Source organism: Suricata suricatta, chromosome 2, assembly GCF_006229205.1.
Source record: "Suricata suricatta isolate VVHF042 chromosome 2, meerkat_22Aug2017_6uvM2_HiC, whole genome shotgun sequence".
Classification (NCBI taxonomy): domain Eukaryota; kingdom Metazoa; phylum Chordata; class Mammalia; order Carnivora; family Herpestidae; genus Suricata; species Suricata suricatta.
In genome coordinates, this window is record NC_043701.1 from 105,727,106 (window position 1) to 105,748,779 (window position 21,674).

The window sequence follows — 21,674 nt, forward strand, 5'->3', positions numbered from 1 at the left end:
CTTCAGGATATATATATATATATATATATATATATATATATATGTATATATATGTATATATATGTGTGTGTATATATATGTATATATATATGTGTATATATGTGTGTGTGTGTATATATATATATATATATATATATATATATATGTATATAGGGGTGGCTCAGTCAGTTGAGTATCTGGCTTTGGCTCAGGTCACGATCTCGCAGTTGGTGAGTTTGAGCCCCACAATGGACTCTGTGCTGACCGCTCGGAGCCTGGAGCCTGCTTTGGATTCTGTGTCTCCCTTTCTTTCTGCCCATCCCCTGCTTGTCCTGTGTGTGTGTGTGTGTGTGTGTGTGTGTGTGTGTGTCTCTCTCTCAAAAATAAATAAAATATTATATATATATTTTAGAGAGAGAAAGAGAAAGCGAGAATGAATGGGGGAGGGGCGGAGAGAGGGAGACAGAGGATCCAAAGCAGGCTTCGCACTAACAGCGCAGAGCCCGCTTCAGGGCGCAAACTCATGAACTGCAACCAGTGGGAGTGTAGTGCTTCCTGCTGGCGTTCTGCAACAGTCCTACCTACCCACGCGGGGCTGTGTAGGACGTGCAGAGCCCTCTGTGCTGGCTACTTCAGCTGCGTGACCGATCACCCCAACTCAGTGATTTAGAACAACCATTTGCTATGTGCATGGGTCTGTGGGTCAGGAATTTGGATGGGGCATTGTGGGGAGGGCTGTCTCTGCCCCACGCTGTTGGAGCATTAGCTGGCTGACTTGAACGTGGAGCTCAGAATCATTTGAAGACTTATTCCCATCCATGTCTGGCTACTGGGACAATTTAGTGGAGAGTTTTCAAAGCCATGTTGAAATGCCATACAACCTGTACTTTATCCATTCCGAGTTGCAGATCCTACAGAGTTCCATTTTAGCAGGGAACACCGGTGACTTTGTAGTTGGGGCTGTATTGTCAAGGATCAGTCATGTGATTTTGGTTTTTTGGGTTTTTTTTTTTTTTGCCACATTGAATTTAATAGTAAAAAATGGAAGCAAATGTTACAAATTTCAAACCAACAGGAGCCCAGTGCATGAAGAGCACTGGGGGTCTCAACCAGACCCATGGCTCGACCATGGGCCCTTGGCTTCCTCACAATATGGAGGCTGCAGTCCTTGGCAGGTGATCTGAGAAAACATCATCTCTTATGAGCTGACTTTGGAAGGCAGGCAAGTCACCTTTGCCATGTTCTGTCCACTGAAGGGTTCTCAATGGCCCAACCCGTCTCAAGGTGGGGGTGGGGAGGGAAGAGTAAACTGTCTTTTGACAATAAAGAGGCAAGGTTCTGGAAGGCTGGATTGCTGTGGCCACACAAGCACTCTGCTCTACCTAGGCAGAGCATGGAAAATACAAGGACATTCTGACCTGTCCCTCGAGTTTAAGGTTAACAGGCAGGACCCCTGCAACTGTGCTCAGCTTGTAGCAATGGCTCTGTCCCCACCTCGGCCTTTATGGACAACTAGGATTCCTTTGGACAGAGCAGAACTTTTCACCAGCTTGGTAGAAATATGTAAATCTTCCTTACATTGGCTGTCACTGCTCAGGTGGGGTCTTAACATAGATTCCCAAGATTCCAAGTGAGAGCATGACAGTAAAGCCATAACCTCCTCAGATAATGCCCACTTGGGGCCACACACAGGACCAGGAGTTCAGGAGCAGAGTCTGCTGGGCCACCAAGTAGTGGTTTGTGCAGGAACCTTGTAAAGATTCTATAACTTAGGGAAACAGCCAGTGTCAGGATGCTCATCAGAAATTCTGTTAATGGTCATAGAAACTTGAGCTCTCTGAATTCGATTCTTTTTGCCTTTTTGTGTCTTCTTTTTTAAAAAATAGGTAGAGATATTTAATTTTTTTATTCATACATTTAGTTATTCATTGGTTGACTGATTGATTGCCTGAGCAGGGGAGGGACAGAGAGAGGGAGAGAGAGAATCCCAAGTAAGCTTCATGCTGAAGGCAGGGCTTGATCTCACAAACCTTTAGATCCTGACCTGAGCCAAAATCAAGAGTCGGATGCTTAACTGACTGAACCACCCAGGCACCCCTGTTTGTGTCTTTTTAATCTATAGTATTGTTTTCTAGAATATTCAGGTGTATTTATTCCATACTTTTCTATTATGGTTTGAACTAGTATTCTTGGTAACTTTTTCCTTTCTTCTATTTTAGAGATATGGAAAATACAACAAAGTACAGAGGGGAAAATAAAACCTTTTATAACACCACCTCTTGAAATAATAATCGTTAATATTTCATGCTTTATCTATTGTATATTGCCTCATCATTAAATATTTTTGTATTGAAATGATTTTAATAGCTAAATATGAATCGTATATGCCAGAATTTATTTTAACCACCTCTTTTATTGTTCGGCACTTAAGTGATTTCCTCTTTCCCATGCTTTTAATGCAATTACTTTTGCATTATTAAAATACATTTTTCTTTAACATATATGATAACATTTTCCATACTTATTTAAAAGGCTTAGTAAAAAGTATTTAAATCTAAATAAGAATTTTTTTCATTGTGATTCTAGGAAATGGAGGGGCACCTGAGTGGCTCAGTCGGTTGAGTGTCTGACTTGGGCTCAGGTCATGATCTCACAGTTCATGTGTTTGAGCCCCGCGTCTGGCTATGTGCTGACAGCTCAGAGCCTGGAGCCTGTCTTTGGATTCTGTGTGTCTTTCTCTCTCTGCCCCTCCTCTCTTCATGCTCTGTTTTCCTTGTCTCTCAAAAATAAATAAAATTTAAGTAAAATTTTAAAAAGACTCTGAGAAATGGAATTATTGGATCAGAACAGTTTAAAGTTTTTACTACATGTCTGAAATTGCTCTCCCAAATTCTCACAATCACTATCAATCTGTACATAATTTTAAAAGGCAAACGAACAGGAGTTCTCTGTTTGTGGTGGATGTGGAACGTCAAGCCATATTTTAAAGGAATTTAATTCAGCTTTGATTGATATGTATGTTTTAGCCTAAAGCTGAGGATTAAGTTATTTGGCTGCATTTTACATGCTTTCTATTCCTTGGGTCCATGTTCCGAGCCTGTGTTTTTCCTTCTCTTCAAGTGTATTTTCAGTCGTATATATTTTCCCCAGAAAACACTATGCTTTTCTGGGGCTCCTGGCTGGCTCAGTCGGTTGAGTGTTCAACTTTGTCTCAGGTCACAATCTCTCGGTTTATGAGTTCGAGCCCCGCATTGGGCTCTGTGCTGACAGCTCAGAGCCTGGAACCTGCTTCAGATTCTGTGTCTCCCTCTCTTTGCCTCTCCCCCATTCACAAATCTGTCTCTTTGTTCTCTCTCTCTCAAAAATAAATAAAAATTTTTAAATCCCACTAGGCTTTTCTCCATGTAGGACTTGTGGTTTCACCTCTGTCCATTGTTTTCCTCCAGACGCTCGTTTTCATTGTGTCTTCTTTATTTCATGCATGACTGTGGTGTTGCTCTGTGCCCAGCGTCTCTGCTTCTGCACCTACCATCTCTGCTTCCACACAATTTGTCTGCCTTATAATTCTGCGTCTTTGAATGATAATGTTACTACTTTCAGGATCAGTAAAATACAGATGTATATGTGATTGTTATATATTCACTGTCTTCCCATCATCCCAGCTGTGGTCAATTCCGGGCAGACCTTCATGCACGCTTCACATGCCTTTTTGTCTAATTGTGTCCATTTTTCCTTGAAAATTGTATGAGGTTGTCACTAGATTTTTTTCCCTTCTGTATATTCACTTACTTACAGTATGAAAGACTTCTCCAATATTTGCAATAATTATTTGTCATTCCCCTTAGCCCTGTTCTATTCTAATATAGTTGACCAATTGGGACATAAACTCAAAAGCATTCTGGAGTGAGTGTAATGAATATTAATTATAATATTACATGACTCATGATCTCTAAGGCCTTTTTAACAGTAAATATCACCACACCTGGGCATTTTGTTGTTCTTGTTGGGTATTAATTGTAGCTTTTATAATAACCCTCCAGTTTAATCCAAACATACGGCTTAATTCTTTTTCTTTGTGCAAAATTATTTTTAGTATACCTTTTAAGACTTTCGCTCTGGGTTGGGATAATATTACTTTTACATTTGGTTAAATTTTAATTCCGAGTTTACTTTTTGCTGCTTATTTATCTATTTATTTATATATTTTGTTTTTTTACTGAAATATAATTGACATAGAACAGGGTGTAAGTTTAAGGTAGATGACATGTTGACCAGGGACATTTATGTATCACAACACCGTTATCACCCTAGCTTTACCTAACACCTTTATCACATCACATCATCATCATTTCTTTGTTGTGGTGCGAATGTTTAACATCTAGTCTGTTAGCATTGTTGAAGCTTATAATATAGCATCGTTGACTATAATCACTATGCTGTGCATTAGATCTTCAGGACTTAGTCATCTTCTAGATGCACGTTTGTCCCTTTGAACAACATCTCCATCTCCCTCCCACCCACCAGGCCCTGCTAACCACTATTTGACACTCTGTTTCTACTAATTTGCCTTTTTTTGATTCCACAAAGAAGTGATATCGTTTAATATTTGTCTCTTTCTATCTGGCTTATCTCAGTAAGCCTAATGCTGTCTTTTTCTTTTTCCTTTATTCTAAGATTCCCTATTTCCTCATTGTTTTGACTTTGTTCATTCTTTTCTTTTAAACCTCCTTGGGCTTCTATATGTCACGTATTATGCTTAAGGGTCTGGGATGAATGGATAGCCCATGCCTGTGATAACCTAACGTGTATCAGAATGGCAGGAAAAACAGTGTGCCAGAAGGCAATGGGGCCATCCAGTTGCCAAAGTGAGGCGTTATATAAGGGTAAGAGGGTGGGCCTAGTGGCAGGTTGTGAAAGGGGGAGGTGTGGACTCTGCTCTGTGGTGGTTTTGTGGTGGAAAGTGAGATAAAGAGGCCACTTTGGGGTTCATGTGTGAGACAGAAGTTTGAAGGGGAAGCATCTGAGAAAGAAGGAGCTCTGAGACTTGGATATTCATTCATGGAACCAATGGGTACCTCGTGCCTGCCATGCATCAAAAGCTCTGCTCCTCACAGTGAGTGAGACTCCATCCACCTTGCTCATTCGGTGCCCCTGCCTTTGTGGGACTTGTGCTCTGGTGAGAGAGAGAGCAAATTAGCACCTGTGGTGGGGGCAGCAGTGGCTGTATATGTAACACACATCTCATGGCATTTAAAGTCTCCCTAATTGGACGCCTGGGTGGCTCAGTCGCTTAAAGCATCTGACTCTTGATTTCAGCTCAGGTTCAGCTGTCACAGTTAATGAGTTGGAGCCCCGCATCGGGCTCCGCTCTGACAGTGCAGAGCCTGCTTGGGATTCCCTGTCTTCCTTTCTCTCTGCCCCTCCCCTGCTCACTCTCTATCTCTCCCTCTCTCAAAATAAATAAATAAATAAATATTTAAGCAAATAAAACATAAAATAAAGTCTCCTTAGTTATCTAACTTTGAGGGATCATGACTGGTGGGTAAATGAATACCCAGTGCTCTGTTAGGTTCTTGTTCCCTTAGAGGAATAGCTCTGTTCTGACAGATCAGCTGGGTTACTCCTGGGACTCAACCCCAGCCTTGCTTGGGTTAGAATTCCTATTATATGTGAGTCTGCCCACAGATGCTGCTGGAAAACTCAGGCTTCCCCTTTGATAATTCGACATGAGGAGTTGATATACTGGAAATGACTTTTGAAATGACCACAGAGGGAGGGACGTCACCCGTGGAGCTAGTCATTCGGCCATAACCTGAAATCGGCTCATGTCTTCTCAAGAATGACCTCTGGGGAAGACAAAGACTCTGGCATGGTTCTCCCGGGGGCCAATCCGGGAGGGCTCTGAGGGGGGATCTTCCCTCTGGGTACCACTGGGTAGTACAGAAGTGCTCGTGGCCCTGGAAAAGTCGATAGCTTACCAATGATCTTGTTCTTTTCCTCTGGCCAGGAATCTTGCATCCTTTCTGCAGAACTCGGAGAAAAATGTGAAGCCATAGACAAGAAGTTATTGTACTTAGAAGATCAGCTGCACACAGCAGTCCACAGTCATGACGAAGATCTCATTCATATCCTTTTCATCTTACAGATTAAGCACCTGCTAGGTTGCTTTGTAAAAGCAAGTCTTAAGAAAATACTCAGTTTTTCCATGCCCCGGCACATGGCAACGGATCCCGCTGTTATTTCTAGCACAGCACACCTTAGATCTCTGAGATAATCCCGTGTGCGATGTTTGCTCTCTGGCTTTTGATAATTCAGCATTTTTGATGATGAATCCTGACCATTAAACACTAACCATGAAGTTCAGACATGTACACACAAGGCCAAAACAAAATGCAGTTTTCAGGGGGGTGGGGAGCTGGGTTTGTGGCGTTCAGATGGTGGTGAGACTGACTGGCTCAGTTTTCTAGGGGCTTCTCTATATTGAGAAATCCAAATCTGTCTTTAGTTTTCGATACCATATGATTCTGCTCTGTAATGAGCAGTAAGGTAGCAAAACTAACAGGACTTTGGATCATTCCCTTTCAATTTTGACCTCCTTGTACAAGACTTCATATAGTTGGTAACACATCTGCAGATGCCTTTGCCAACACTAGTTGCCACTGAGCAAGGTGGCACGAGAACATTCTGAAGCATTAGCTGCGTTATGTATCCATATATGGAGCACCACATCCCGGGCTGATCTGGGGATGTCGTCAGTCCGTGCTAGTTATTTTGAGGGCAAATGGAAGGTAGAGAGGATGGATGAAGGGGTATGCAGCCTGTCATATCAGTTTTTAGTGATTCAATCAGGAGTGGACACGTCTCTAGATGAAAATATTTCTCCATTCACACATTCTTTCTATTCACTGGTGGGACTCTTATTAGGTACGTTTGTAGGAAATGTAGCTATAATGTGGGAAATGTTTGCTTCTCATTGCTGTCTCACTTCTCAGAATTCCAGTTCTTTTTATACTTTATCTTGAGTGACTGTGTGTGTGTGTGTGTGTGTGTGTGTAAGTAGCTTTGAATGGCCAAGGACTAATCATAATCACAAGTATTCAGATCCACAGTTTAATGACAGATTCAATGCTGTTTCCTTCCTCGTTATAACCTTAAATCTTGGACCTTGGTTATTAAACTTAGTGGGAAATTTCTTCAGCTTATTCAGCGATTGCTTTCACATTGCTCAAGGTAGATTTTTAAAAGCAGACATTCTGTTCTTCATAATTTCCTGCCTCTTACAAAACTGATGTTTAAGCTAATGTTAGAAAGTTGGCCAAAGAAACAGCATTTAAAAATTTTTTTTGCTTATTCCATGTTCATGGGTCACCTAGATTTGAGTGCTTTAAGGGAACATGGATGGGCTTCAGCAAACGGGCAAAGACTATCTGTGCCTGGCTTCTGGGAGCAAGGCAATGCGGAGAGCCAGTGTGTAGAGAGGGGTCCCTGGTCCCCAGTCTGGCAGGGGGGGCTTTCCCCAAGGGGATGTGCCCCGGGGCTTACAGTGAAGTCAGGTAGCAATTCTGAAGGCCACAGGCAGGGTCTGTATTGGTCTCAAGACCTAATTTTTCTAAACTTTATAGTTGGGTTTGGTTCTAGGGAATTGGGTTTTCCCCCTTAATAGGGTCAGGTGGCAGGGGTGGAGGCTGAGAGGGGACAGAGCTATGTATAAATAAGCCCCTTTTAGTTGTACTCCAGTCAATCCAAGATTTAGGGGCAGCAAGACCCTGGACAATCGATAAAACCTCTTCATGACTCAGCTTCCTCATCTGCAACAGCGGACGGTAACATGCGCCCGGCAGGTTCATGGGGCTAGATTCAGGAAAAGTCTTGAACATGTTTGGACGTGGCAAGTGCTAGATTTTCGGTAGAAAATGACATTCTACAAGTCCATTTGCCTCAGCATTTTCAGTGTTTGTGTCAAAAGCCTCAGGCATTTCCCATTTATATGCAAAACCTCTCAAGGTAGGTTTACTCCATTATTTTGTATAGATGCTTGAATGAGTCCACTGCTAACCACACAGTTATTTGGGTTTAATAAAACAGTGGTAGACACATAGGGATCATTATTTCTACTGGATAGTTGAGAAAACCAAGGCTTAGCAATCACGTGACCTATCCAGGGTTATTTCCAATGAGTGGCAAATTCCGTGGTCCTCGTTGGCCCATTTGGGAGGCGGTCTGCCTCCAAGGAAATGGTCAGGGCTGTACTGTGGAGCACACAGTTACTCTAAAGTTTTCAAGGTGTAATACAAGTACTTTATTGACATTGTGTTTTTTGAGAATTTTCCTGATCCTTGCTGAGATAAGTGGAGACAGTGAAGGGCATGTCAAACCAAGGTTGGGAAACACTGTTCTAGGTACTGAAGACACTCCCTTCCCCACCCTTCAAAGAAAATCTGCACAAAGTACGGATTCCAACCTAAACTTTCCTCTGAAGCCCAAGCTTTGTTCTGTGTCACTGATTGAAAGCAAATACACAGAAGGTTTCTTTGAATGCATACAAAATGGCACCTAGATTTGAGTGGAGCGTGACACTGTAAGATAGGAAGACATATTTACAAGGCTCTGCAGAGGCTCCCTGCACAAACCAAAACCCTTGTTTCAAATTAGAGCTTATCTACGGATTCAAAGAGGCTGCGGAATCCTCCAGCCAAACTCTGACTGGTTTTGTTTCCATTCTTGATCAAAGATACAGAGCCGAGTAGGGTTGAAAGAAGCAGCTTACTGTCAACGACACGGAAACATTACACAGGGAGTGTAATATTTTTGTTTGATTCCATTAAGCACTCTGCCCGAGCCCAGTGTGCTGATGATGTGGTGTGAATGTGATTAATATGAGTCCACAGTGAATGTCCACGTCCAGAAGATTCTGGCCCTAGATGCTACGAGTGCTCTTCTGGCATGTGGAGGGCACTGAGCTCCTGCATAAACCATGCATGTGAGAAAGCGCTGTTCGTAAGGTGTCAACAGAAGAGTGAAACCTTTGTCGACATGGGGATGAGTTTCCAAACAGATCTCCTGGGCATCCTGACTTGATATGGGGCTGCCGGCAGCCTCCTGGGAGTGTCCTGCTTTTATGAAGAAGACACTGGATTGACAGCTCCAAGAAGGGAAAGAAAACAGACCATGTCTCTTCATCATCCTGACAAACCCACTAAATTAGATGCCGCATGACCAAACGACGACACAGACCCGTGACTGCTACCATAGCGGCTAGTGTCTGAAGAAAGTCTGCACCATTAATTGGAAGAGCCGGTGTCAGCGAGGTGACTCCTGCCTGGTGTCTGAGGAGAGGACAGGAGGTGTGGCTCGCCTGCCAGTCAAGCCGGGATTTCCAAGAGCATTAGTCTGAGTCTCTAGTGCAATTTCACAGTCCTTTGGGGCCCTAATTAGCAGTCATGTTTTGAAAGCCATTTGGAATGGTTCCTCCATGTTGAGAACGCTTTGAGTGAAACCAAGTTAGGTGGATTTTTAAGCAGATTTCTTCTTCTTTTTTTTTCTCCTTCGACTTCTACAACATACCTTAAGAGGGGAAGGGAAGAGCACATCTCAGATTGGGACGACTTTTGGCATATATCAAAACCCCCAGGGCAGTTCTGCCCTGCTGTGAATCACAAATGAGATGGGGACAGACTGCTTCTCTTTGTGGTCCCATTTGCATCCCTGCCCAGGAGACCGTCATGGAATTCTGTTCTCCCCGCTGATTTTGAATGCGTGGTGCTCAATCCATTCGTTTTGGTGGTGCCTGATGGCATGCAAATGCTCTTATACATCCAAGCATGTGCACAAACATCACATCCCCCTATGATCCCTAGTCTGATTCAACTTTCTAATGTGGAACTTGAGCAAAAGAAACAGGAGCCTGGGGAGATTGGCTGTGCCTTCTGGGAAATGTTGTCCAGTCTAGAGCTAAAGGGCTGAAAGAGACACCATGAAGAGATCACAGAACTTACTCTACTTGGGACTCCAAGTAGACCTTAAGAGGTTGTCATTGAAAGCATTGTGTGTGCTGGGCAGATGCGGATATGGTGGCCAGGATTCTTTTCTTCCAGGGGCTTCCACCAAAGGCGGTGGGGTGGGGAGAAGAATGCTAGGAGGTGGTGTGGACACTGGGCTGTCTGCTGCTGGCTTGGCACCATGCGAACTTGGCACTAGGTGGACACCATGAAGAGTTTCTCCTGTGACAGCATCAACCCGATTGGGGCAGGTCACGGGTGTGGGTGAGGCTTCCCTCTTAGCTCTGCAGCAACAGTGTCCCCGCCTTCGGCTTCTTCATGAAGGTGAATTTCATCGCACTGTCAGCCACAGTGGCTGCAAAGGCATCACTGCTGATCGGGAGAAACACGTTAGCAAATGAGAAGCTATTTCAAAGGAATACTGTTGTTTCTTTTGGAACCAAACCAGACCAGATGAACTGACCTACTTTTGACCAAGATACTAAAAGGATTGCCTGGAAACCCATTTGACAGTCAAATCCCCAACTGTTATTAAATGTAAACAAAAGACCTCTTTGTAAGGCTTTGAGGGTCTTTGCAAATGGCTGCCCTAAATGGCAATATCGTCTTACCACTGGGTTCCTGGATGACATCTGTGAAAGGTGACTTATTATCTTACCTCTTTACTAACTGCAAACACATTCTGCATAATTTTCTTAGCAAGAATTTATACCCTTGCTTAATAATGTGTATGGTCTATCCCGAGGTGGTAACAAAAGGTCTTGGGTTCCAAAGGTATTTTTTACAAATGTTGGCATATCGATCCCATGTGCCATTATTGTAATTAATGTGCTACTTTTCTTAGATGCCACAGATACCTAGTGGCATATCTGTTACAGGGGAAATTTCTATTTGGCTATATAGAGGTCTGGCATTCCAAGAATCATTCAGCTCTTTGAGACTTTCTCTTATACATGGATAGTGAGCACCTCATCATATATCCCTAAAATTTCAATACTGGAGTTTTACTTTATTTGCTCAGCACTTGGACAGAAAGCAAGGTCAAATATGTCAGTGGCCTCCACTTGGAGTTTATCGGACTGGCACTCAGAAACTCTGACTCTAGACCTACTCTGTTATTTAGTAGCCTCAAGGTCTTGGTTAGCTGTATCAAAGGGAATACAGTGAGAAAGTATGAAAAAATTTTTTTTAAATATACTTTTCAATATAACCTTAAAGTACACGTCTGCAGGCTGGATCTCACCCCAAACCTCAGACTCACGTCTACTTCCTATTCAACCTCTCCCCTTGTCTGACAGGTAGGCTTTTCCAAAAATTCCTCCCTACCCTCAAGAAAGTCCAACTCAGGTTTCTCCTTGATAAATTATAAGTTCACTGCTTAGATAACAAATCTGGGAGTCATTCTCAATGCCTTTTCCTTCTTTCACATTCCACATCTGGTCCATCACCAGATGCCTTTGGCTGTACCTTCAGAACATATGCAGAGTCTGGTCTCCCCTCACCTCCATGGCCACTACCCAGGTTCAATACATGATCTTTTCTTGCCTTTTATTGCAATCACCGTCTCCATGCATCTCCATGCTTCTGCCCTTGCCCCCTTTAACCCATCAGTGATGAAAGTGGCCGGAGTGATCAGTCACTCCCCTGCTCCAGCCCTCCATGGCCCCCATCTCACAGTCTGCATCCAATGCTCATGTGGGTTTACTTTCTGCTCCACTCACTGTCACGAGGCTCTGTGAGGACATTACTTTGTTCAGTTCACTCCTTGGCTTTCTATATCCAGAACCTTCCTTAATACACGGCAGGAGCTCAGGACATGTTTGAATATTTGAATGAGTTAAGGAAAGAACAAGGATCACTTTCTATTCTTTTATTTCCCCAACTGCTTAATGGTGGAATGTTTAAAGTGATTTCTCTTATAAACACATTGATTTAAATATAAAAGGATGCATGTCCATTTGAATATTACAGAAGTATGGGGAAAAAAAGTATTCCTCCCAGGACCAATACCTAGAAGTTTACCACTGTGTCCTAAGGCACTTTTCTGGTTAGAAATCACTTATGTCTAGACATTTTTGTGTTTTGTGGGGTTTTTTTTGTAAAATTAGGATAATTCCATATAAATTTTCTGTAACTTGCTTCTCCTCCCCTCTCCCTGCCCCCACTCCACATTTTATCCAGGATTTTCTTCCATTTTAGTGCATCCTAAATGTTTTGGAACTTATATTCAGTAAGGCATCATACAGGCAGGTTGGTTATAGAGAAGTATTTTATAAATAAGAACATGATTCATTTTTAGTTCCCTTTTTTAAAACGCCAGCATAGTTAACATACAGTGCTATATTAGTACAATATGGTGACTCAACGCTTCCACACGTCACCTGGTGCTCGTCATGTTAAGTGTGCTCCCCTTCCCCTTCACCTCTGTCACCCATTCCCCACCTGCCGCCCTGCTGCTGACCATCAGTTTGTTCTCTATAGTTGAATTCTGTTTTCTTATTTGTTTTGTTTCTTAAATTCCACACATGAATGACATCATATGAGACTTGTCTTTCTGTGAGTAACTCATTCCACTTAGCATAGTAGTCTAGATCCATGCATGTTGTTGTAAATGTCAAAATTCCATTCTTTGTTATGGCTGAGTAGTATTCCTGTGTGAGTGTGTGTGTGTAGGTGTGTGTGTATGTGTATGTGTGTGTAGGTGTATGTGTGTGTATGTTTGTGTGTGTATTTGTGTGTGTGTGTGTGTGTGTGTGTGTGTATGTGAACCACTTTTTCTTTATCATTCATCTATCAGTAGACATTCGGGCTACTTCTGTAATTTGGCTCTTGTAGATAATGCTGCAGTAAACACAGCGATGCATATATCTTTTCAAATTAGTGTTTTTGTATTCTTTAGTATATACCTAATAGTGGAATTTCTGGACCACATGGTAATTCTATTTTTAACTTTTTTGAGGAGCCTCCATACTGTTTTCCACAGCGGCTGCACCACTTTGCATTCCCACCAGCAGTGCATAAGGGTTCCTTTTTTCTCCACATCCTCACCAACACTTGTTGTAATAAGAACGTGATTTTAATCATTTTGATGATCATTACTCTATCGGCTCACTAAATGCGGGCTCCAGGATCTCAGTATCCAGTCCTGCTTTGACAGAGCCTAAGGCATTTACTGCATCTGCTACATTAGTAAATAAACCTTAAGTCTCATAGTGCCTCACAAAAGGCACGGTACACTCGCAAGAAAAAAGAATATTTCTTTTAACTCTAGCCTTATGAAGAAGGTACGGGAATATGTGTTTTAATTGAATATTTTATTTTTATTTTATTTTTTGAAGATCTAATTGTGAATTAGAATGGAATTAGATTCACAATTAGATCTAATTGTGAATTTATTTTATTAATCATAATAAGATGATTATTAAATAGTTCATGAATCATGCAGCATCCCTTCTAGAAGGTAGAGGAGAGATTCTGAGCATCTTACAAGGCAGTGAAAGTGTTAAGTGATTAGCCAGCTCTCCGCTGCTCGTGGTCATTTGCTCCAATCTCTGTCTTCTGGCTCCTCTGTGTCAGTGCAGATTGACGTATGGGGCTGACGTGTTATCTTCATTCTATAACTTAGCCTTTTTCCTTTGTGGCTTCTCCCTCAGTCTCTTAAAAAAAAGCCTTTCAGGGTGATCTACCAGGGCTTAGAAACTGTACAAGTGCTTTAAGAAGCATCTCGTTTTGGGTCAGTTCTCTCTCTAAAAGCCTGTCATCTTTAGCCTTTTACCAATCGGGGTGTGTAGTCCCGGACTGCGTATCAAAGGTAATTAAGTCTCAGGAGTTTGTCCGGATTCATAAACTACTTAAGCTCTGTTCTTGCTCTTTAGACGTGTAACATAACTTTGTGATTAAATTGCGGCTTGGTATTTAGTCTGGGACCACTTATGCTTTTACTCGTATAAAGTCATATATGTTTTCAGTAAAGATTAGCCGAGATGTCCAGAGAAATGGAGTAAAATGAAGTCTTTAAAAAAAAAAAAAACAAACGGTAATTAGGCGATTCTTTCTTTCCTTGCACCTGCTCATCCCCACCCTCATTCCCCTCAAGCTCAAGTGCAAGGAGTGAACCATCATAGTTGATGAATGTAAATTACACGGAAGGTGAAGTCTGGTGGGGAGCTTCAGGATGAAAAGCTGCCAGAAGTTTTTCAGGGTGGTTCAGCATTTTCGCTTAGGAGAAGTTTATTTGCATAATTCCCAGGATCCTCCGGAGTTCTTTATTTAAAAAAGAAAGAGAAAGCTTTCTACAGTCATTACCTGGGGTGTATCTTTTTCTCTTGACATTGCATTGACATTGTTCTTAAATAAAACAACATTGTAGCCATGAGGGGCTATGAGTAGTAGGATCTCTGCTAGCTGCCTTTCCCAAAGCATTCTGTTTTTTTCATATCTGGTCTGGTGATATTTAAGTGGTCTGACTTCATTTAATGATGATTTAACAGTGTTGAAGTGATGTTTAATCGACATATTTCCATATTCCCCTTCTTTCCTCTTGGATGAAGTTAAATTAATTTGCTTATGAAACTAAAAGAATCTCATCCCGTTTATCTTTTTGTTATTCTGACTCCAGCTACAAAAGGAAACAGGGACCTGACCATGGAAAGAAAAGCCACCGTTGGTTAAATGTAGTCCCAGAAAAGGGCTCCTTTCTTAAGAGAATTACCGCCTTATTTATTATTTGCTAAGTTCTCCGCAATGGTTTTCTCTACGGGAGAAACAACTTTATAGGTCAGGAAACCAACAACTCAACAGTTTAAGGAAAACCCAAGCAGCCCCCCAGGAGAAGGCCAGCCCCCTGCACTCTGTCACATCTTGAGTAGGCGAACTGGCTATGTCACAAGTACCTGAGGGTTATAAATAACACGAGATGGCAGCGTAGAACCTACAGGGGCTTAGAAATCATTGTTTCATGATAAAGCTGAGGTTCCAAGTGATGTGCACAAGGTGATAAGGCTGGCTCACGGCCAACAGAGGCCACGACTCTGAGTCCAGACCCAAGGTGGCCCCAAATCCTGGCTTTCTTGAGGAAGCTCTCATTTCCAGCCTTCTGCCCCTCCGGCTGTCGGAGCACTCATAGGTGGCAGTTGTCCCGCCCCAGCCTGGGGCTTAGCAGGAATCAGTGACGCTGACCCTATATCTTGGAGCATCCCAGTTGGCCATCTGTCTCGGTCTAAGAGCTGAGTCTTCCTTTTCCTTTTCGAAACCTTCCTTGAGATAGTTAATATCCTCAGGCCTCATAGAGATTGCAATCGCTCTTGCAAGAAGTGTAAAATTTGTATTAATATTTAATTCCTACAATTTGGAAGAACTCGAAACCGCAATTAGATGGCAGTGCCCATCTGCTTCCGGCAGGCACACGTGCTCTTACTGGATCCCTGGGAGGCTGCAGCGGGCGCTCAGCACCTTCGCGTGTGTTCCTTAACAACGTTCCCACAGTCTCTCAAGAGGGAGCTCCAGATGGTGAAGGAAACCTTGCAGGCCATGATCCTGCAGCTCCAGCCGGCGCAGGCGGGGGAAAGAGAGGCCCCAGCTTCCTGTGTGACAGCTGGTGTCCGGGAACCACAGGCCTGAGGCGGGACAGCATGGGGGCTGGAGCGGGAGAGGCCACATCATCAATATAGATGCACAGGAGGCCTCTCTCACTTCCCCTGCATGACCCCTGGGCCCGAATCCACCATGGAGATAGGACCTGGAGGGGGCCCGCAGAGAGGTGGCCCCGTTGGCTCTCCTGGGGCCAAGATCGGGGAGGGGAACAATCTAGATCTGCTGAATTTCCCTCCGACCATCAGCCAGAGGCACCTTTCCCGTGTCCCTACTGGGAGCGTCCTGCGCAGGACACGAACGTCTTCTCATCTCAGCCCCCAATAGACAGAAGCTGGGGGTGAATCCTGCTAGAAAAATGTCTCTTTTCCTGTGCCATCTTGCTTTCTGCTGCAATTAAAACATCTCCTGATTTAAGAACCCGTTAAAAGGAAACTAAACCTAAGCCTCCCTCACCACACCTGTGATACTTTCCTACAGGCACATGATATAAGGGAGCTAATTAACCCCAGATTCTGGAATTAACAGCTTTTCACCTTCTCCTGTGATTCACTAAAATCTCAGAAGAATTACTATGAAAAGTTCCAAAAGGTATTTCTTTAAAGTAACAGCCTATCAGTGAGGCACAGTCTTTGGGTTTTCCTATTGTGGCAATGCCCATTTGTACCGAAAAGGGTGTTTCACCAGGACACATGGAAAGTCACCCACAATGACAGCAGGAAGGGGAGGAGGGGCATGAAGGGATCCGGTGACATGTTTAAACTTCTGGGCCTCCCCTATTTTCCTCTCAGACCTGTTTGGCTCAGTGCCAGACAGGGCATGGTCCTGGAGCCCCGGGCGGTAGAGTGTTCTGCACGGAGTTAGTGCTTGCTCAGTGGGGCAGGCATACCCAGTACAATCGTACCTGCTCAGGAAGGCACACAGTCCTCTGTAAGGTAGTGACTACTCAGTAATGTGGGGCATTGAGGGCCCTTCCCTGCCGGGGCAGCTGTACAACAGGCTACGTTCTATTAGGCAGCATTCCCAAGGTGCTCTGAGCCAGGCGGCCTCTAAGAGATGCTCCACAAATGAACAGGTCTCCCTCGGTCAGATATGTTTGGGAAATACGGCATGCCATGATTTCTGGTTGGAGAGCCACAGTGCCCATTAGCATGTCAGACTGGAACAGAGCTCGGGAAAGAAACCCGCTTGATTTTTTTTTTTTTTGTCTAACCCACATTTTTATGGATCATAGATTTTATTTAAGCCCTATTCATACTTCACCCATCTATGTCGTGCAGCGCCACATTCTCTGGGGAAGTCATGGTCCACAAAAATACCGATTTCTGTAACGTATTAGGGCGTGACAGCGGCCAGACTCAAGCTTTTGCGCAGTGTTGAGCTTAGGGACTACTTGCCACAGTTTGGTAAGTCTAATTGATTTGTTGAGGGGTTTTTTTTGTTTCTGTTCTCATTTATACTTACAAGAATAGGGACGGTGCTCCTTTCATGAGGATCCGTGGGCGCTGGACAGTTCTTGTCATTTCCTGAAGTCACACTGTCATTTCCGGAGGCCAGCTGGTGCTCTGCTAAGCCTCCCGTGCTGGGCAGCACTTCTGTCCTCAAAGAGATGCCCTGCTGAAGCCAGCACCTGGCCAGGGTCCAGGTAACCAAGCAAAAGCACAATATGTGAATTTGCTGATTGTGCTTCATCAATTTTATCTTGAGCATTTCAAAAAAATACGCTGTATGTATTTCAATAATAAGTATAATTAATTCGCTCTAGGAATTCTTGGGTTTTTAAATGATGGACTAAGGTAATGAATTATTTATAATCATGTCTAAAAGGTAATATGTACTAGTCATATGCCACTCGGAGTCTTGAATTAATTAATTAATTAATTAATCCTTGAAGTAATTCCAGTGAGGCAAAACTGGGGACAAGTCAGGATTGACCATATCCCCAATAGCAAATGTCTACTCTGACATGCATCCTATTTGGAAGGCTCCCAGACACAAGACATCTTAACAAACACTAATCCGAGTGTTTTGTGTTACTCGGATACCACCATGAATATCTCTGTGACGTCATGATGTATTTGAAAATTCTGGAAGCTGATAAGAGCTGTAAGTGTGCCCCAAATGAGAGTCCTCTAGTACCTCCGGTGAGCAGTGTGTCTGTTTCTTTGTTGAGATGCCTGGATAAGTATCGGGGCAGGTGACTGACGCTTTAACCACGTGCAGCAACTCCTCTGTAGTCTACGCTGGTGTCAGCGTCAGCCGGGAAGCCTGCTACAGGCCAGCGTGTTTCCTCTGGCCACACGACCTCCTTGGGACGAGTCCCTTCTTCGGCCACTGTGACCTTCAAAGACCTGGGACCTTGTGTCCCAAACCATAATATAGTACAATTTGGGTCAGGACTTGAATTTAAAATCAAGAAAACCACAATGCAAATGAAAGCTTTTATGGAGATAGTAGCTAGACCACAAACCGAAGTGCAGATTGAAAATGGTGACGTGGTGTCTGACTTCCTTGTGACGTGGTATGACAGAACGTGTCACAGGCTATGCTGCCCGCCAGACTGAGATGCTGACATTCAAGTGGCGCTGCCCATCTGTCTTTGACCAGCCTGACTTAGGGCATGATCGCATTTGGTAACAAGTCTATTCCTTCCAACTTCCTGAAATTTCAAGATCAAAATGATGTTCCCCCAAATCATAGTAGTATGTAACCCTGGAAACCTTTCTTCCTCTGTAGTAAGGCTCGGTTCCCCACTCCAGGAATGTGGAAGGGCTCCACTGTGCGCACTGGGACTGTCCTAAGACCTTTATAATCGTTATCTCATTTAATTCTTACGTCAGCCCTATAGATGTCTATAGACAACAAAACAGAGCCTCAGAAGACCAGCGAGCTTTCCCCAAGGCACAGAGCTGAGGATGTGTGGAGTGACATAGGGGTCAGAGACAGGTGGAATGCACTTAACTAATGCTCTTCCTATTATGCCTTCAAGGGCTTTTTGAGGTTTCGAGCCATGGAGCTCTTTTATTCACTTCAGAGCACACGGTCACCTTGGGAATGCTGCTGGGGCCCTCAGCTTCACCCACCCCCAGGTAAGCCCCGGAAGTCCAGCTCAGCTCCAACAGGCTTCAACAGACGTGCCCACCCCGCTGTCCTAACCACCCAGTCAGTCCCAGCCCACCACAAAAGCCATACCAGGAACAGCCATTTATTGCTTGGCAATGGGCAGATTTTTCTTGGAAATCTGAAAAGAAATCATTCAGGAAAATAAAAAAAAAGAAAACCTTTCCGAAAGCAGTTGAGAAAATAGCACTGTACCCTTTGGTTGATGCCTCCTTGTAGAAGTGATTCAGTACTTTTATTTTTAATACCCTCATCTTATCTAATCTGTGAATTTTATCATATAATTTATTGCTTCATAGATTTTACTTTTGTTACATGAAATTAAAGCTGATACCGAAACCCTGGTGCACCTTTAATATATATATATATATATTTTTTTTTTTTTTTGGTCTTCTGGAGTGTGGATGATGGAAAAACTTATCAGGTTTATCCATTTTATCTTTTTGTTGCTGGATGATTGATTGTACAGTTACATCCCACAAAACCTTTCTAATAAAGCAATGCTTGAAAATGGGCATGTGTTTACTTTCCATTTCAACAAATCAGAAAACAATGGAATTTTCTATTCCAGTCTTCTTGATTGAGGGTAATCAAAATAGTATGACGACTTTAGTGGGGAACAAGACAAGGGTACCCACTTGAAATATTTTACTGGAGAAACTGACGAATTCGTTTAGGTGAGGAAAACAAATGAGGTTACAACTTGCGAAGGAGGAGATACAACCTTAGTTTTTACAAGAGAGGAGCAGCTGAGTGGCTCGGTGGGTTAAGCATCCAACTTTTTGGCTCAGGTCATCATCTCCCAGTTCATGAGTTCGAGCTCCGCATCGGGCATCGCTCTGACAGTGCGGAGCCGTCTTGGGATTCTCTCTCCCCACCCCTGCCCCCTTGCTCTCTCTGTCTCTCTCAAAATAAATGAACTTAAAAAAAAAGAAAACCTAAGAGAATGAACAGAAACGTTTTTTTACACAATTACACATCAAAATCAATGGGCTTTGCATATACAAACAACAGAGAAAGTCTAAAGAGAAGACCACGCTATTTAATAGCAACAAAAATGAAGAGAAAACAGCTAGGAATACAATTAAATAAGAAATGTGGAAGTCTTCACTGAAGGAAATGTTAAGATGAAGGACACAAGAGAACTGAATAAATATTCATCAAGCTTTGGATAGGAAGTCATCAGGAATTGTCAAATCTCTGTAAATTAAGTTATAAATATTATCTGATCTCAACTGAGTCATAGATGTCTAAATATCCCCAATACCTACTCTCTGCTCCATCCCTTCTAGCAATTTCTCATCTAGGTACCATGGGCTGCAAAGATGCTTACACACGCGGGCAATTGATTAGATTGCTAATCTGATTAAGTAAGGGGCCCCTAGACGATGTGGCAGACATAAACAGACCAAAATCTAGGCCTGAAAATGCCTCAAGGTTATGAAATTGAAACCAAAGGACAACAAATCAAAACAGCCAACTAGCCTTCAAGCTATAGCCAGTCAGCATTTTCCATGCTTCGTTTCCGTCTTTTCTCTGTACAAGGCTCTGCCAGTGGAGATCTCCTTAGCTCGTCCGGTCTGCGGCTGCCTGATGTGAACGGGTTTTTCCCGAAACTTCTAAAATGTCTTAAAATACCTCAGTTTACTTTCCTACCAATGCCTCTGTGTGCAAGAGCAACCATGGGAAGGACATCATTTTTAATCAACAGGAAATTGTTTAAACAAAGCACTATGGAATGCTTTGAAGTTGCTTTAACGATCTTTCTATGTGCATATGTTTCTGCAGAGAGATCGCTGGAAAGGGACCCAGGTGACTAGGGCAAAGGGGTGGCAAAGAGACTTACTTTCCAGTGTACTGCTCTTCTTTTAAAATCCTTATACTACATGGCTACATTTACTTATTTGAAAAATCAAATAGGGGCGCCTGGGTGGTTCAGTGTTTGAGTGTCCAACTTCGGCTCAGGTCATGATCTCGCGGTTAGTGAGTTCCAGCCCCACGTTGGGCTCTGTGCTGACAGCTTGAAGCCTGGAGCCTGCTTTGGATTTTGTGTCTCCTCTCTGCCTTTCCCCCATGTGTTCTCTCTCTTTCTTTCTCTTTCTCTCTCTCATAAATAAATAAACATTAAAAATGAAAAAATAAAATGATTTCTTAAAGAAAAAACCATAAATCATGGAGATATGAGAGCAGACCCTAAGGTAGAGCAGGGCACACAGGCCCAGGGCTCCCTGATGCTGATGCAGGACTCATCCCTATTCAGCCCCCATCGTGTGCCCAGCATGGTGCTGGAGAGACAATGTGCCACCTATTGGTGATAAAATGACAGCTATGATATATTATGATCAAATGACTTGAAGGAAAGTAATTGCTGTGATCATTGTAACTATTACCGTCATTTAGAAAATTTTTTTAATGTTTATTTTTGAGAGAGAGAGAGACAGACTGCAAGTGGGGTGGAGGGTGCAGAGAGAGAGAGAGGGAGACACAGAATCTGAAGCAGGCTCCAGGCTCTGAGCTGTCAGCACAGAGCCTGACGTGGGGCTCAAACCCATGAGCAGTAAGATCGTATCCTGACTGAAGTCCACTGCTTAACCGACTGAGCCCTCCCCCAGGCGCCCCTGTACTTATTAGCATCTTAAAGAGATGAGTTGTGTTTTGGCACTGTCTTGAACACCTATCTATGTTCAATGATTTAGTACCAAAACTTCAGCCCCGTCGGGGACCCCAGTTCTCATCCTGGGTGACAGAGTTCAGTAAAGCCTCCCTCCTCTGAATAGTAGATCAGTGAGCCCCATGGGCTGGTTGTGCGGGCAGAATGGGGAGGGGAAAACACAGTCACATCTGTCCCCTGTTGTCCCTTAGGGGGACCACTTATTCCATCAGTGTTTTGTTTAAACAAGTATGCTTTTGATTATACTTACCACGCACACTTTCCCACTGTCATAAAGATGTTCTGACAGACCCTGGAGTGAAGGAGAGTTTGGAGAA

The 21,674-nt window shown here is 43.2% G+C and overlaps 1 protein-coding gene across 1 annotated transcript in view; it reads left to right on the plus strand.

Moving 5' to 3' along the window:
- Positions 1-19,201, plus strand: part of DISC1 (DISC1 scaffold protein) — a 312,563-nt gene extending 293,362 nt beyond the window's left edge. Inside the window, exons 14-15 of the mRNA XM_029919352.1 lie at positions 5,987-6,104; positions 15,460-19,201. Coding sequence (XP_029775212.1) covers positions 5,987-6,104; positions 15,460-15,596 — 255 coding nt within the window. The 3' untranslated portion in view covers positions 15,597-19,201. The remainder of the gene's footprint in view (positions 1-5,986; positions 6,105-15,459) is intronic.
- Positions 19,202-21,674: the final 2,473 nt, after the last annotated feature.